At 40.7% G+C, this 14850-nt stretch overlaps 1 protein-coding gene across 1 annotated transcript in view; it reads right to left on the bottom strand.

Moving 5' to 3' along the window:
- The window catches only part of RELN (reelin), a 293644-nt gene that overhangs the window by 242284 nt on the left and 36510 nt on the right, over positions 1 to 14850 (bottom strand). Inside the window, exon 2 of the mRNA XM_054208749.1 lies at positions 3422 to 3532. Within this exon, the coding sequence (XP_054064724.1) occupies positions 3422 to 3532 (111 nt within the window). The remainder of the gene's footprint in view (positions 1 to 3421; positions 3533 to 14850) is intronic.

The raw sequence follows: 14850 nt of genomic DNA, 5'->3' as shown, positions 1-14850 counted from the left end.
GAGAGATGCAATTTAGGATATTTGTTGTATGAAAGGACCTAGCAAAGAAAGAAATGCTATTCTTAAAAGCTAGATTTAAGAATCATTTCTTTGCTAAAGGATCCTCGCAGCTTGGTCAGTGAGGTTTCAAGTACACATTTATGTTTTATCCCAGTTCTAATTTTAGCTTTACTGTTTTATTTTTACCTTTATCTGAACCCAGACAATGGTTCAGCTTGGGACAAAGGATGAATATTTATGACCACTACTAAGTTTTATCTGCAAAAGCTCATCCATTTCTCCCTAAAAGAGTTGTTAAAAGGAGAAGACTCCCCAGATAAAAATTTTAGCAGGTTTTATGTCAGTATAATCCCACAGAGGAAACCAGAAACTATTTCTTTGGCTACACAACATATACTGAAAAAGCAAGAAAACATAACCCTTAGAATTAACTCTGTTAGCACTAACGGGTTTTATCTTTTTTCTTCAAAGCTTCTTGACACGGTTAACTGTGATAACTGACAATGGTTGTGTCTCCATCAAGTGACTTCCTAAACTGGGTAATTAAAAGATAATCGTAACCACAATACAGTAATTTATGGCACAAGAGACAGATATGTGTTTGTTGGGAAGACTTCATATTGTCGGGGCAGACTGGAAGATTATGATAATCTAGCGTGACCTCCTGTGTAACACAGACAAGAGAATTTCAATGCTAATATTGCAAGGGAGAAAAAATATTCTTCCCTGCTCTGTAAGCAACCGCTATCAACCCAATTTCAGAATATTGCTATCTTCAGATTTTAAAGGCCCAGCTTTGCCCCCCTCCCCCCGTCTAATCTATGGTAAACCACATAAATCTTTGAATTGAGGTCTCTGAACCTGACACAGTCCTCGACATTTAAAAAAAAAAAAAAAAATTCCAGCAAGCTAAATCTAACCTGGACATCACCATCAACTTTTGGAAAGGAGGAGCAGCTTCTTTGCTAATCGGAAATGACGACACAACAGACAGATCCAAGGTTTCTAGAGAAAGTGCTTTACGTTTTCTTCAGAAAATAGAACAATGCCATTCTCATCTACTATTTTATTGAACAATAAATTTAATACCATGGGTGCTATTCTCTTTTTCAACTGCAGATGGTAGATTTTAAAACAGTTCATTTTTAAAATTACAAAATTCTTTTAAAGAGCAGAGAATTCACAGGCTAAATGCTTTTTGGAAGAGCCCAGCCTTCTCATCTCTCACTGCAGAGTAGAGAAAAGAAAAGTTTATGTAGTTCTCAGTCCCGGGAGCCATCAGTACATCATGGATTGAACATTAACAAAAAAAAAAAAAGTTTAAAAGCCATTGCAATTTTTCCTTCACTGTTTAGTTTTTACTGCGACTGCTAAGACACTGCACAAGAGCATCACCTCTTTTGAAAAATTCAGATTGTTTTGTTTTTTTTCAATACACATGCAAGCTTAGGAGCTAGTGAAGAAAACCAGCAAAATGGGATTTTTATTTAAAATGTTGCATAACTAACAACTGCAACCCAACTGACCCTACAGCTTGCCCGCAGAAAGTTCAAAAGAAAGGTCATGGATGGCAGTTTTCCTCTGACATGGATGGAGGCACGCTCCAGAGGGAGCGGCAGACCTGCCCTGGGCATGATGTTGGAGAATTTGTATCAACGAGCAAAATGAGGTGGCTCGAACCACGCATGACTGCTTCCACATCTCTTTGGCTTTTTGATTTTCCCAGCCCGTAGGCTTGGATCTTCTTTCGGGACGCATAACCCGCGTGTCACCAGTTCAGTTATTGGTTCATCTTACCAGTGACTGAATGGTCAAAGTAACACATCAAGAGCTAGAAAACGACCTTTGACAAGTTAAAAAGGCCACCACTTCTTTCCTGTCACACATCACATGTGTCTCAGTGAGACACCCACTGTAACAGCCCTGTTCTACAGATGAAAATACAAATTTAGGAAAAAAACACAGATGTACTTTGTAAATGCAGAAAGCTATTTAGGTTGTTAAAATTTTGCCTAATATTCATTCTTAAATATTTAGATGTGATTAAACACGACCTGTGTATCTTGCCCAGTGAGTTTGTGGTACAGGGCCATGATCTCCCCAATGACATGATACAAACACCTGTTTTATGGCAAGCTAATGGCTTGACAGTAACTTGACCATCCCAAAAATTTCACATTGATAAGTGCTTTCCATCTGGCTTACTTTATCAGATCCCGTGCATCTTGTAAAGAGTACAGCAGGAAAGGGGAAGCAGCAGTACTACTTCTTCCAGAAAAGTGGAACTTTCAGTGCATTTTGCATGAGACATGAGATACCTGTGGCAGTTGTGCTCTTCCCTTTGGGAGGCCAATCAAGAGGTCTGAGGTCCATTGGTGGTGCTATTCACAGAGGGAAAGCCCTTCTCACATTATTCCTCAATACAGTTTTAAATAATGTGCTGTTTACGTTGCATTATTTCATTCACAAGCCAACATGTGTCTGCTGTATGGCATTCACAGGCCCAGGCCACTCATGTTTCACATGCATTATAACAGAGATAATTACCAAGTAAGATTATTATGAAGAAAGTACTGAAGTTTAACCCTAAAAGACTAAGGAACATTTGAACATGCTCCTGCAAGTGCAGCACAGTTGGTGTCACATATGACTGGTACCTATTTTTGTACCTTCATCCCAGATTGCTTGTTAGGGGTCACTGAGTTCCTCCAATCGGAGGAACGCAACTCTTACAATTATTTGTAATAACATAAAAAATGCTACCACATAACAAACTGCAGAAGGTATAGCTGTAAATTACCTGCAGAAATTTAGAAGAGATTTTTCAAAAGCGCTTGTCTTTAATATAGCTGGCCTGGCTGCTGCCACTGAATGCAACAGCAGAACTTGAAATATATAACAATTCTGCAAAACCTGTCCTACGCTTTTCACTACAATTCTGGGTTTCATACATGGAAAATAATTGCTTATATAAAATACCTTAACCAGCGTTCTGGTTTTTAGGAAGATGCTATTGTTAAGTGAATGGAAAAAGTAGGTTGACATGAGGTCAAAGGAATCAGTTTTTCAGCCCAAGAACAGTTAGACACCTTGGACTAAATGCTTCAGTTTATACTGAACATCACACCACTTAGAAATGGCAATTTTAATCAGTTTAGCTGCTGACGAGTTTCTCTCTTAAAATTCATATAATTCAGTATACCAGTACCAGGCTGACCAAAGATGAAGAAAGTGGAGGAAGAAATAAAAGCTGTCTAAAAGCCACCACTGCCTTATCTCATTGACTCCCGCTGACTCCCACATATTGTTGATTACTCAGTCTAAATTAATCTGTTTCATTAATTGTATTGTTATTTATGTCCTCTGTACAACCAAGTACTCATTACTCTGGGTTGCAGAATGTAAATTACATTGGACTTACCAAATCCAAAAGCACTGGAACCACCAACGCTCTGGGAAGCCTGAATGCTGGTAGAGGTGTAGAGCCCAGTTACCAGTAAGCCATCAAAGAAGGTACTTGTTGAAATAGTCACTGAAATGAGAGAAACAAGATATGTGTAATTATTTATAAGCCGTACTTAAGATCCTATACATGACCTGTGAGCAGCCTCTTGCACTTGAATGAGATCCCATCATCCAGTACAGCAAATTCATCTGAATTCTGCCAATACTTATGATGCTTCAGTGACTTTAAATTGGCTTTCCCACGTAATTTGCCCAAACACCTTGTTCGGCGTTCAAGCTGCGTGTGCCAAGTTTCAGTCTGCTCCTACACAACTTCCTCAGGGTTTACTTAAAGAAAATTTACTGTTTTGGAGGCAAACAACTGGCATTTATTGGCGTTTGACTCAGCTTCTATTCCTAAATGAATCATAAGTCATGTACCAGTAATCATCCGCAGCAGACACCAGACACAAATTGAGCATCACAACAGGATCTGAAACGAACATCAAAAGGACGGTCATGGCCATGGCTGCTTGGGAAGTTGCCTTTGCAAAAGTAGAGAACTGTGCCATGCACTAAATGCACAATGAGTTAGTAAAACATAGCATTGAAATACATTGCTTATAAGAAATTCTCAAGACATTAGAATATAGTAAAAGAAGTGAAATAAACAGGATTATAGTATTGTTCTTTCTGGACTTGAACAGAGTGCTGATTCATGGTTATCATACATATTACAGTATTATACACTTAAGTTATATGGGTGTCTGGGTCATTATAGATTTTGTGTATTTAAATAACTCATTAATGTATTTTTAAGTGATTCTTTGATATTAACAGTAAAGTAGTCATCCAAATAGCATCTACACGTAACACTGGAACGTAGATATTCTTTATTGGAATTGACAAATCTTGCAATATTTATTTACTTCTTGCAAACACTAATTCTCACATTTTTACTTCGGTATCTTTCAGATTGTATCGCTGTGTTCTTATCACCAGCTTCAGTGGCTCTATCTTGGAAAGACCTAAATTATTATAAGTGACAGGTTTAGCTTTTTCCCATTATATAAACGCAATATCCTCTACAGCCAAAGTGACTTCTCTAATCCTACAGCAGCAGGCAACCTTTGCTTCATAATAACCTCCCATCCATATTTTTTTTCATTTATTTAATATTCTAACATTAGGTTGCATACCTCTTAATTGAAAATCAGAGCTAGGAAGTTTTACAAAAAGTGATTGATTAGATAGCTTTACAATGAGGTAAATTTACTTCTCTTTCTCTCCTCACCTTTGTCTGTCTAAGATCACCCTTTTCTACATCTAATGTCTGCCCAGTATCATCTTTTTCCTACAATCTTTGCCCATATTTATTTAAATGTGGACAAACTGCATTGCAAATCTACAGTCCATATAGGACTTTTGTTTTTCTTTTAAACTGCATTACGAAGGGCAAAGAACCTGCAAGGAGATCCACACAAAAATATCTCCCTGCTGAAGAAGAGTCTCATTACTTGTAGCCTTGACCGCTGAAGATGCATCAAGACCTTAGTTACCACTCTGGTTCTGCTTTCATACTTTAATCCTTTTTTCCCTCCTCCTAACACACAGAGATCAGTGCTTGGCAGGGATTGCTGACGAACTCTGACCTTTCCCTACATCACGTTCCACCTCCCCATATCACTCTCCCTTGCTGGAAACATCCTGAGCCAGTGACTGGCCAGGGAACTGAAGCACGGCACTGTGAGGTGTATCACCAGCACGCTCGCTGTCATACACGTTCAGCAGTGAAACAGTTGGGGGTTTTAATCCCAACAGTCATTTAGCGTTTCATCTGGTGTACACATTGGCTTAAACTTGCTGTTAAATATCAAGAGAACACGCAAACATTGACAGTGGCTTAATTTGTTCTGAGGAGAGGAGCAGTATTTACCGTATTTAATTTATTCTTCAACTCTTCATATTTAATTATCTTCCTTTCTTTGATTATTCAGTAGTATACGGAATAATTCCTGAATCCAACTTTTCTGCTCCCATGACTCTAAATTTCAGTGTTTTGCAATAGACACTGCCCTGAATGCAACCGCAGGTCCAGAGCCACATGCTCAATTTTTAAGAAGAGGCCGCTTCTGAGATATTTGTTAAAAGAACAGCAAAAGACACTAGATTTTTTAAAAAATAAAATAAGTACTATGGGGAGGAAAAATAAAAATCATACAGGCAAACAATGAATTCTTCTTGTGTTTGATGATGAAGTGGCGAATAATGCCAAACCTTTTCTCCCCTTTGTGCTTTTAAACCAACAAAGAGGCAAAACATATGTTGAAAAAAATATGCCTGTGCGTTATTTTTGAAGACTTGGCAAAACAGACAGTGAAAAGCATTGATAGAAGGGCACCGGGCCAGTACTTTGCTGCCATTTTGTTTCCCTGTGGGGAAGCATCTTATTCTTTACTGAATAGGATATAATGCAAAATCCTACTGTGAACAGGTGACCAGTTTCTCTCTGGGAAAGAAGTGATATTTTACAATGCCTGTATTTGATTTTGGACATATTTGTGTGATTGTCAACCCTCATTTTCCATGAGCATGTAATAGGTCAATTTTTATTGTTGAAAAATTTCCAACACAGTATGGCTCCCTCATTAAGCCTCTGGGAAACTGCACAATGCCTCTAGCACATTTTTTAAAAACAGAGCACTAGGCTGTTATTATACACGTGTCATACATTTCAGAATAATTTCATAGTTCTTCAAGAGGAAAAAAATTAATCATGACATTCTCAGTGATGATTTTTTTTTCCTCTACCCAGTGGTGAAATACATCAAATTCCCATAAAATGAAAGAAAACACACGTCATGCCAAGTGTTAATGACCAAGAACGGGAGAGCGGTGCTAATGCCCAGCCCAGCAACAGGACCGTGATTTTACGTAGGGAGTAGAGCTTGTTACTGGGGGCTCTCAGCTGCCCCTTCCAACAGCAACAAGAAGATTCCTCTGAGATCCCCTCCGCCAGGCTTTGTTTCTGCCTTTACACTGGCTCATGCCATATGCAGCTGATGCCAAATATCCAGCGCTTCAGGAGCAAGGGCTGAAGCCAAGACCTGCTTGGACCTTGGAAAACATCTGGAGGGGCACAGCTGCATGAGGCACCTGGGGCCGGGCAGGCAAGGGGAGTCCTGGCACAGCCCCACTGCCCACCCCATGGCACCCAGTAGGTGACACAGCAGTGAGTCTCATCTACAAGTCCAACCAGGCTCTGCTCCATCCTCCACAACACCCTTCCTTGGGAGGAGAATTTGGGTGAGTGAAGAAGCGAGGAGCCCTTCCTATCACTGGGGACCACTCAGACGGGCAGGGGGGATGCCAGACCCTGCAACCCCCCACAGAGCAGCACCCCACGACCAACCCTCCTGGCTTCCGCACCAGGGCAAGAGGGGAGCCCTGGTTTGATGGGAAGGGAGCTTGTGAGGAAGCCCGTGGGAGCAGGTAGCCTATGGTGCAGACGTAGGTAGGAAGCCCTCGGTTTCCTTGAATTAGCCCAGTGAGAGGGACTGAGAAATTCTCCCCAGGAAACACAGGAGGGCTGCGCTGGGAACAACCTACTGATCAGGCAAGAGCCCAGTGCAAATATTAGAGGCAAAGCTGATAACAGCTCCTTTAAAAGTTGCCCAACATTTCTATTTTCAGTTCCTGAGATCTTTGCCAATTTTTACCCTCTTGGGTTTTTTGGTTTGGTGGGTGGTGGTGGTTTTTTTTTTTTTTCCCCATGGTAAGTGTCTGCCTCAGACTGACTTAATTATTTAAGGGAGAAGGAATTTCAATCAAAACACTTCATTCATTTCTGAGGTGAGGTTAGAGGAAAACGTTGTGTTGCCCTGGCTGAAAAATTCCAGTGTCCTTTGCTTTCAGAAGTGTAAGAGCTGTCCTCCAAGTTTGGACAAATTATATTTTTTATATATACACACATACACAAAAATAAATAAAAAACTAATCAGAGTTCACACATGCTCAGAGACATTTTCATTTTTAGCATGTAAATATTTCTGGAGATTCTGTCCTCATTTAGCACTCGTGAGAGCACTCGCTGACTAATAGAGCTTGCTGAAAAAAGTCCCATGGAATATATTTCAGTTCAGTTATACTGCTTTGTTGGAGCAGAATTGCTTTGTGAAGATTTCATTTCTGATGATGTTTTGATCCAGTAAGTTTCTGAGTGTTTTAAAGCAGAAAGTCATGCCTGCTGGTTGGAAAGAAAGGGGGAAAGAGAGGGATCTTTGTCAAAAGTCTAAGCCTTCTAATGAGAAAATATCAATTCGGCAGAATCTCACTTCTCAAAAAGCTGAAAAATGTGCAAAATGTCACAAAAATGAAGTTGCTCCTTAAGTTTGACCAACACCATCCCAAATAACTTAAACTTAGCAGACACAAAAGTAGACCCGAGGGCAAGAGGACAGTGAGTATACTGGGATGGAGATGGTGGTGACACTGGAACCAGCACAGAGAATAAGGGAAGAGAGACTTTCTGGCGAAAAAACAGGGAGTGATGGGGAAAAGGAGATCATGGCTGAGCAAAGTAGAAGCGAGAAAGTGATGAAAAGGAGGAGACGGGATCTGTCGCTGTGGCCTGGGAACCCTGGAGATTTTCGGTATGAGGGACTCACACAGTGACCAGGGGTAGAGAGCAGATGCAAAACCACCTGTAAAAACCCAAGAGCGAAGCATGGGTCAGGCTCACATGCTGGTCGACAGCCACATGGCAGCCGGCTATGCAGCTCTTACTCCACCTCCTGAATCAAGTGAACAGTGTTTGCATGATGGATATGAAACCATCCTGCCCATGAATCCCATGGATAGAAATACATAGTTTAGGTGGATAACTTCACTTTACTTTGTAAAAGCCTAGGAAATGGCTCCATGAAAAAAATCATATCAGAGCTGGGAAGTAGCTCTCCGGTGCCCCTTTGCCCTACCTTTCTCTCTGTACAACGGTTGTGTTCATAAACAACTGTATTTCTGAGACTCATGAAGCCCCCAGTTCAATTTTCCACCAAAAAATAATGTGGAAAGTTGCTGACTGCAACTCCCGGCGTGCTCAGCACATACACGCTGCTGTGCCTGCCTCGAGCCGCTCCAGAGACCGGCTAAGTGAGCACACGGGCTGGCCTCATCCTGCCAACGACAGGCACCTCTGGAGAGCTTTGGGGTGTTACTTCTTTGGGAATGGAGGGGATGCGGCAGCCTCTCTCCAGAGACATCTCACACCTGCGAGAGCCCTGGAGTTGGTGCCTCCTGTGGGACTGGGAACAGCAGTGCCTCTGGCGATGCCGGGAGCTGACATGCCTCCAGGAGGAAGCACGTCAGGAAGAAAGAGGCTGGGAAAGAAGCTGGTGAAATTATACCACAGGAGGAAGTAGCAGCATAACAGGGAAGACAAAGTGTTTTGAACTGTAGTTATATTCAGATATTTCTAAGAAAGTCATGCTATTCTTATGAACATCATTTTCACCATTTTCAGTGTTATATGCTACACATACCATATAGTATTGTAGAAATCTACTAATCTGTGCAAGTAATTGCATAAAATTTGCCTTACATTCTCTTGAGGGACTGATTTACTCTCTGAAAAGAACAGCTGCATCTTGACCAATACTCAAAAATACTCAAAGTACAGTCAGTGCACCTAAACTGTAAAGGCAGAAAAACTGCCAGGTGGAGGAAGGGGATCATTGACAGGTTACCAGATTTGGCTGCTCTTTAGCATCACTGAAGTGTCACTAAGAGGGCTAATATATACAGAAATTCCACAGAATTTGCAGCTGCTGTTGATGACAGTCACGGAGTTAAAAAACTTTAAGAGAAGGAAAAGGACTAGATCTAGACCTACAGATATGACACATGAAACAGCATGAGTGGAGATTTAACAGAGTTCAAGAAAGAATTAATAAAGACAAACATCTTTGAAGCCTCATATACTGTTTATGTGAGTCAAGACACATAGCCGCAGTGTAAAACTGCGCTTTTGTATACCATGAAGAAAACAGGAAATAATTTTGGTATGTGGAATGGGATCACCACAAACGGTCGACTTCCCAAAATGAGACTTCCTTGCATCAAAGCAAGGACAGGAATTTTTTTAAAGGTTCTTTCCAAGGTCAAAGACAGTTCCTTATAATTCTGTAATATTGCATCATTGTACACCTGAGCTATGGCTGGAAACCTTCCTTTTAGGAAATAAATTACTTATAGTGAAGTAATTTTTTTTTTTTTTTTGCTGGACTCCTCAAAAGATATATCAGCCTCTAAGTAATGCAGGTCAGGTGTGCAATGGCACTGTTCAGAGGCCCCTGTCCCTTCACAGTGCCAGGGCTTTCACAGGAATCTGCAAAAATAAATGGAGACTAACATCAAATACAGCAAAGACTGGCAACGTCACGCTACATTCAGAGCCAAGCACAGCTTAACACTCCCTAAAACAGCCAGCAGCAGGAATGCCATCCGAGGGCAGCGTATTTGGGACCACTCGAGCTCACATGCTTGCATGCAAACCCTGACTTCCCTTGCACAGCTCAGAAGATCAGGAAGAAGAGCTGGCTCCTGAACAAATTGGAGGATTCACCAATAAATAAATGTATTTGTAAACTATTTGTGGAGTATGCGTTGTTACAAGAACCCAGAAACCGTATACTCTTAACTGAGCTCAGAATCTTATTAGCAAAAAAGACAGAATTTAAAAAAAAAGACTGGTGACATATATGCTGACATCAAACTAACATTTACTGCTCACAGAAACACTTTATTTTCAAAAGAAACCAAAATCCAGGAATTCATAATTATGCAGCGATTTCAAATACAAACACCAGACAGATACCCAAGAACAGTGTGAGTCACGGGTCTACACCTCATCCAGCAAAAACAAAAGCAGAAAACCCACAGGATTCTTACTCACTGGTTTTAATTTTCCCCAGGTAGGTGGGAGAAAAGAAAAAAGACAGACATTTCAGCATGGTTAAATAGACAGACATGGGCGAGGGACAGCACTCTCAACAACGGAAAGCATTCTCCCTTAAGTAATGGTTTTCTAAAGCCCACACCAAAGCACTAAACTCACAACAGCACATCAGTGAGCTTTTCTTGAAGGTGGAGTGATGGCATCCTTAACCTGTGCTGCCTTCCCCAGTAACTCCAGTTACCGATAGCTCCTGGGAGGAGGGGGGTAGAAACGCACAAGTTTTGAACCTTGCTCTAGACAGCTCAAAATCAGATCTGGTATTGCTTTGCCTTACGGTACTAGTTTCAGCGGTTTTGCCCCATGCTCCATCAAATCTCTTTGTCTCCATAGCTTTTCAATTCCTTTCCTAAATTGGTAATGAGCAACAGAGATCTGAAAATAGATTGCAGATGTGTGGCAAGATGTCAGTAACGTGATACACAGAGACATCATTTGTCATTGATGCGAAGAGTAGCCTATCAGTCTTGTAAAAGAACTATTTGCAGAGACACTACTTATAACATCGTTTTGAAAGTTCATAACGAGACAGTGATAGTGACATCAGCAGCAACATAACCAGTGTTTATTCTTATATTCCTAAACTACAGAGGATTGGTCACGTTTTTCATAAGGTCTGAGAAGCTTCAGAGCCTGCGTCTCAGTAGAAGCGAAGAGTCCAATGGTTAGACTCGTGAACAGACTCAGGCACCTAGAACAGGTGCATGATTCCAATATCAGACCCAAGAGCCTGACTTCTCAAGCATCAAAATCCCTAACTTAAATATGTTTCTGACCATACCCAAAGCCACTGGAAGCTTGGCCGTGCTGAGCAGCGAGGTGCTTTGTTCCAGCTGGCATCACCAAACACGCTGGCACAGCCCAGAGATCTGACAGAGGAGGGATAAGCCATAGCAGCCTGCTGCCTAACCAACAGATGGGTAATTAAAGCTCTCACCTAAGTAAGAGGATTCAAACCTGAATTTCCCAAGCAAATATCTTAAAATATTTTAAACCCCAGTGTCTGCGTGGCCCAGCCACTGTCCCTCAGCTGCAGGCACGGTATTTCATATGGGAAAAGCGAGTACCAGCTGGCACAGAGAGAGGCTTGTTCTCTATTCCCACAGTTGGGGCAGCCGCCTTGGAAGGAGGAGATGGAGGTTTCAGTCAGTGGTCCAGTGAATATGTGCTACTGCTATATAAAGCTCCTGAGAACATCACATCTATTTATGTCACCCTATTTAGCCTGTAAATCTCACCCTAACGCTGATGTCTAAAACAGGCCAGATGAATCACACTCAAGAAATGCCCGATTCTCCCCATCAACTATAAAGGAAGCCTAGACTGTAAAGCTCAGCTGTAGATGTCAACACTGACGATGGCCAAACTGAGATGAATCCAACCAAAAGCCAGAGTAACTTAATTATCCAGACTCTATTTAGACGTCCAACCATTACCCACATCAGAGGGAGAAGAGCAGGCATCAAGCATCCCAGCACCCAGAGCTCACCCGAGGACATTGGAGACAATGACTATCTTTATATTCTTTCTTGTGCTATGCCAAATATATCATTAATGCTTAGCAACTTAGCGAGCAGTGTTGTAGCACCAAGAAGCTCCAAAGGATATCAGCAAACATCTGTTACTCCTTTTGATAACTCACAGAGGCCTGAACAGCGGTAATGAAGTTTAAGCAGTAAAAACAATCTGGAAATGAAACAAAATCCGTTTCACAAAAACACAGATCAGCTATGTCTCTAAAAATGGTGTCTAGCAGAAGCCACCAACAGTCAAAATTCAACCACTGAATTATATTGCATACAATAGCCAAAACAAGAACAATTGTCTAAATACTATTTCCTATAATGATTAATGAGGCTGGTCACTCATTGTTTCAGTTTATGAAACACAAACCCAATCATGTTATTTGTTAAAATGCATCTCTGAGCAACAAAATATTGTTAATATGAGTGTTAGTAGCATAATATAACTTTACAACGTATACTTTAACAGTTATGTAAATGATGGTTAGACTTAAATAATTGTGAAATATATTTTGCCAGTCTTAATGTATTTTTTTCCTCTTATCCAAAGCCCCGGGAGCAGATGGGAAGAGTATCCGGGTCATTCCTGGACCTCAACACCTACAAAGGGTATGAAGCAAGCCTGGTCACTGCTCTGTGTTGGAACAGTCTTGTGTCCTTATTCAGCAACCACCGATCTCCTCATTAAGTTTCAAATTCAAATTTTGTCATGCTTCGATGAAATGCGCCAACGTAAGGTTTTTCTTAAAAACAGATTAAACGTTATTGCGATTACCTTTTTATTACTCTAAGCCCGAGAATATTGACCTCCATTTTGAAGCCTAACCTTATTTTTCATGCCTTTCAAGTTTATGTGAGGTTGCCTGTTTGATACCCATACATGAAAATTTCATATTGTTGGCTGTGCTCTCAATAAATTATTTAAAGGCCTGAATATTACTGCAGCGTTCAGATTTTCAGAAGAGTTTGGTAAATCCCTTTATTCTGCTGTCCTCAAAAGACAAACAACTACTCAATACACAACTAACAATAGCATTAAAAAATAAAATGAAGGCTGGCTTGGAAGAGAGCAAGTATAATTATCTACTGGGAATTTATTATAACTCAGTAATATCTAAGCATTTGCAAGAACTTTTGTCTTAATTTTAGCTAAGGAAGCACACCAACTAAAAACAGGCTGTTGAACATGTCTACCTCAGGCTAAAAGAACACAAATCCTCTTATAGACACATGAATTATGATAAGAAAATATCATGAAGTGCACGAGTTTGAGTGATATTGGAGAGTAAGGAAGCATCTTCAAATCAAAATACGCACATGCAGTGTTCTTTCCCAACTACTCATCTGTAATATAAAATATAGCCCTAGATAAACATAAGACAATAGGTTTATCTTTTCCGAAACATACTGAAAGAAATTCCCTACAGCTTATATCCTCCAATTATATTTTTCATAGATTTAAAAAAAAAAAAAAATACAACAGGTCAGCTTCTTCCTTGCTTTAGAGCTTCTTTAATTTGCCCTAGAAACATACTGAAACCTTAAACACAGCCCTCTGAGGGCCTGCTTGTTACTCTCAAAGCACGTAAATAATGTTTATCTAAGTCCTAATGTACCAAAAAATTATGTTTGTGTGTTATAAAATCTAGTACCTATTTTTGCATACTAGTGCAAGCGTGACAGTGACTGCACGGTGACGCACACAACCCGTGTTGACCAGTTTCAAAAGCTTTCAACACTGGATTTATTTTTATTGGGTTTTTTTTTTTTTTAATACCTTCTTGAGAGCAGAAGTTCTGAATCGCAGAGCATCCTTAGCTCATGTAAAGCACAAGATTTGGGACGCTAAAATTCACTTCAGCTGCTTAAAGAGGCACTCCAAGGAGAAGACAGGAAGGCACCAAGCAGAGCTCAGGCCAAGCAGCAAGCTCCTGCCCTTGTGGACTGGCAGGCAGGGGCCGGGGATGCTGTACATTATCGCAAACAGCACTACACGTGCATTTAGGCAGCAGAATTGTCCCCCTGAGCTCGTCAAGCCTAGTTGTGCCAAGCCCAGCCAGCTGCAGATGCTTTGAGAGGAGCAGAAGAAACAGGGCACGCAGGGAAAGAGCCCCGCATCCCTCCACGTACGCTCCCATCTCTAGGTACACTGGGTTGTGGCATATAATAGTCAGCAATGAACCATTAAAGTGCCCATTTAAATAACTGTATTTGTTGTACTTTTACAGCTTCAGGTGGCAAGGAGCTCTATGATTTAATTATGCAATATGTGAAGATGTTTTCCCTTTATTTTTTAAGCTCTCTTTTCTGTAAATTTTTGCATTTTCAGTAACGGCAAAACGTTTTTGCTTTATCAACAGCATTCAACATTTATAGACGTCTTTCACATCTCTGTCAACCATCTCTTGGGAAGAATTGAGGAAACTTACTTTACTTTCCCGTTACACTGGGATATACACTGTTCCCTTGGATCATCTAGTTTTGCTGTGAGTTTTCTAAGCAGCAGCATCCAGATCTGCCCATAACACCAAAATCTGGGCACATCACTGTATCGTACACACAGTGGCAAAACAATACCGGCCATTTCACTCTTCACACCTTTCCTCCTAATTTCTAAGGTTCAACTCTTTTTTTTTTTTTTTTAAACTCACGTTTAGCACTGATATATTTTGAGATTCATTCCCAATATCCTGTCCCACATATTTTGCATTATTTTCCCTTGTCCTGTCCCGCTCACGCTCCCCCTCCTCCATTTTAACAGTAACACAGTTAGCCTTAAATTTGACTGCCTTGAGTGGCATGGCATATGATGCTGTTACCTTGCTATTAAGGCAATAATGATCACTTTGACCACTCTTAACTTCAGGCATC

This window comes from Rissa tridactyla, chromosome 1 (assembly GCF_028500815.1).
Source record: "Rissa tridactyla isolate bRisTri1 chromosome 1, bRisTri1.patW.cur.20221130, whole genome shotgun sequence".
Taxonomy (NCBI): domain Eukaryota; kingdom Metazoa; phylum Chordata; class Aves; order Charadriiformes; family Laridae; genus Rissa; species Rissa tridactyla.
This window is presented reverse-complemented; position numbering and strand designations above follow the sequence as displayed.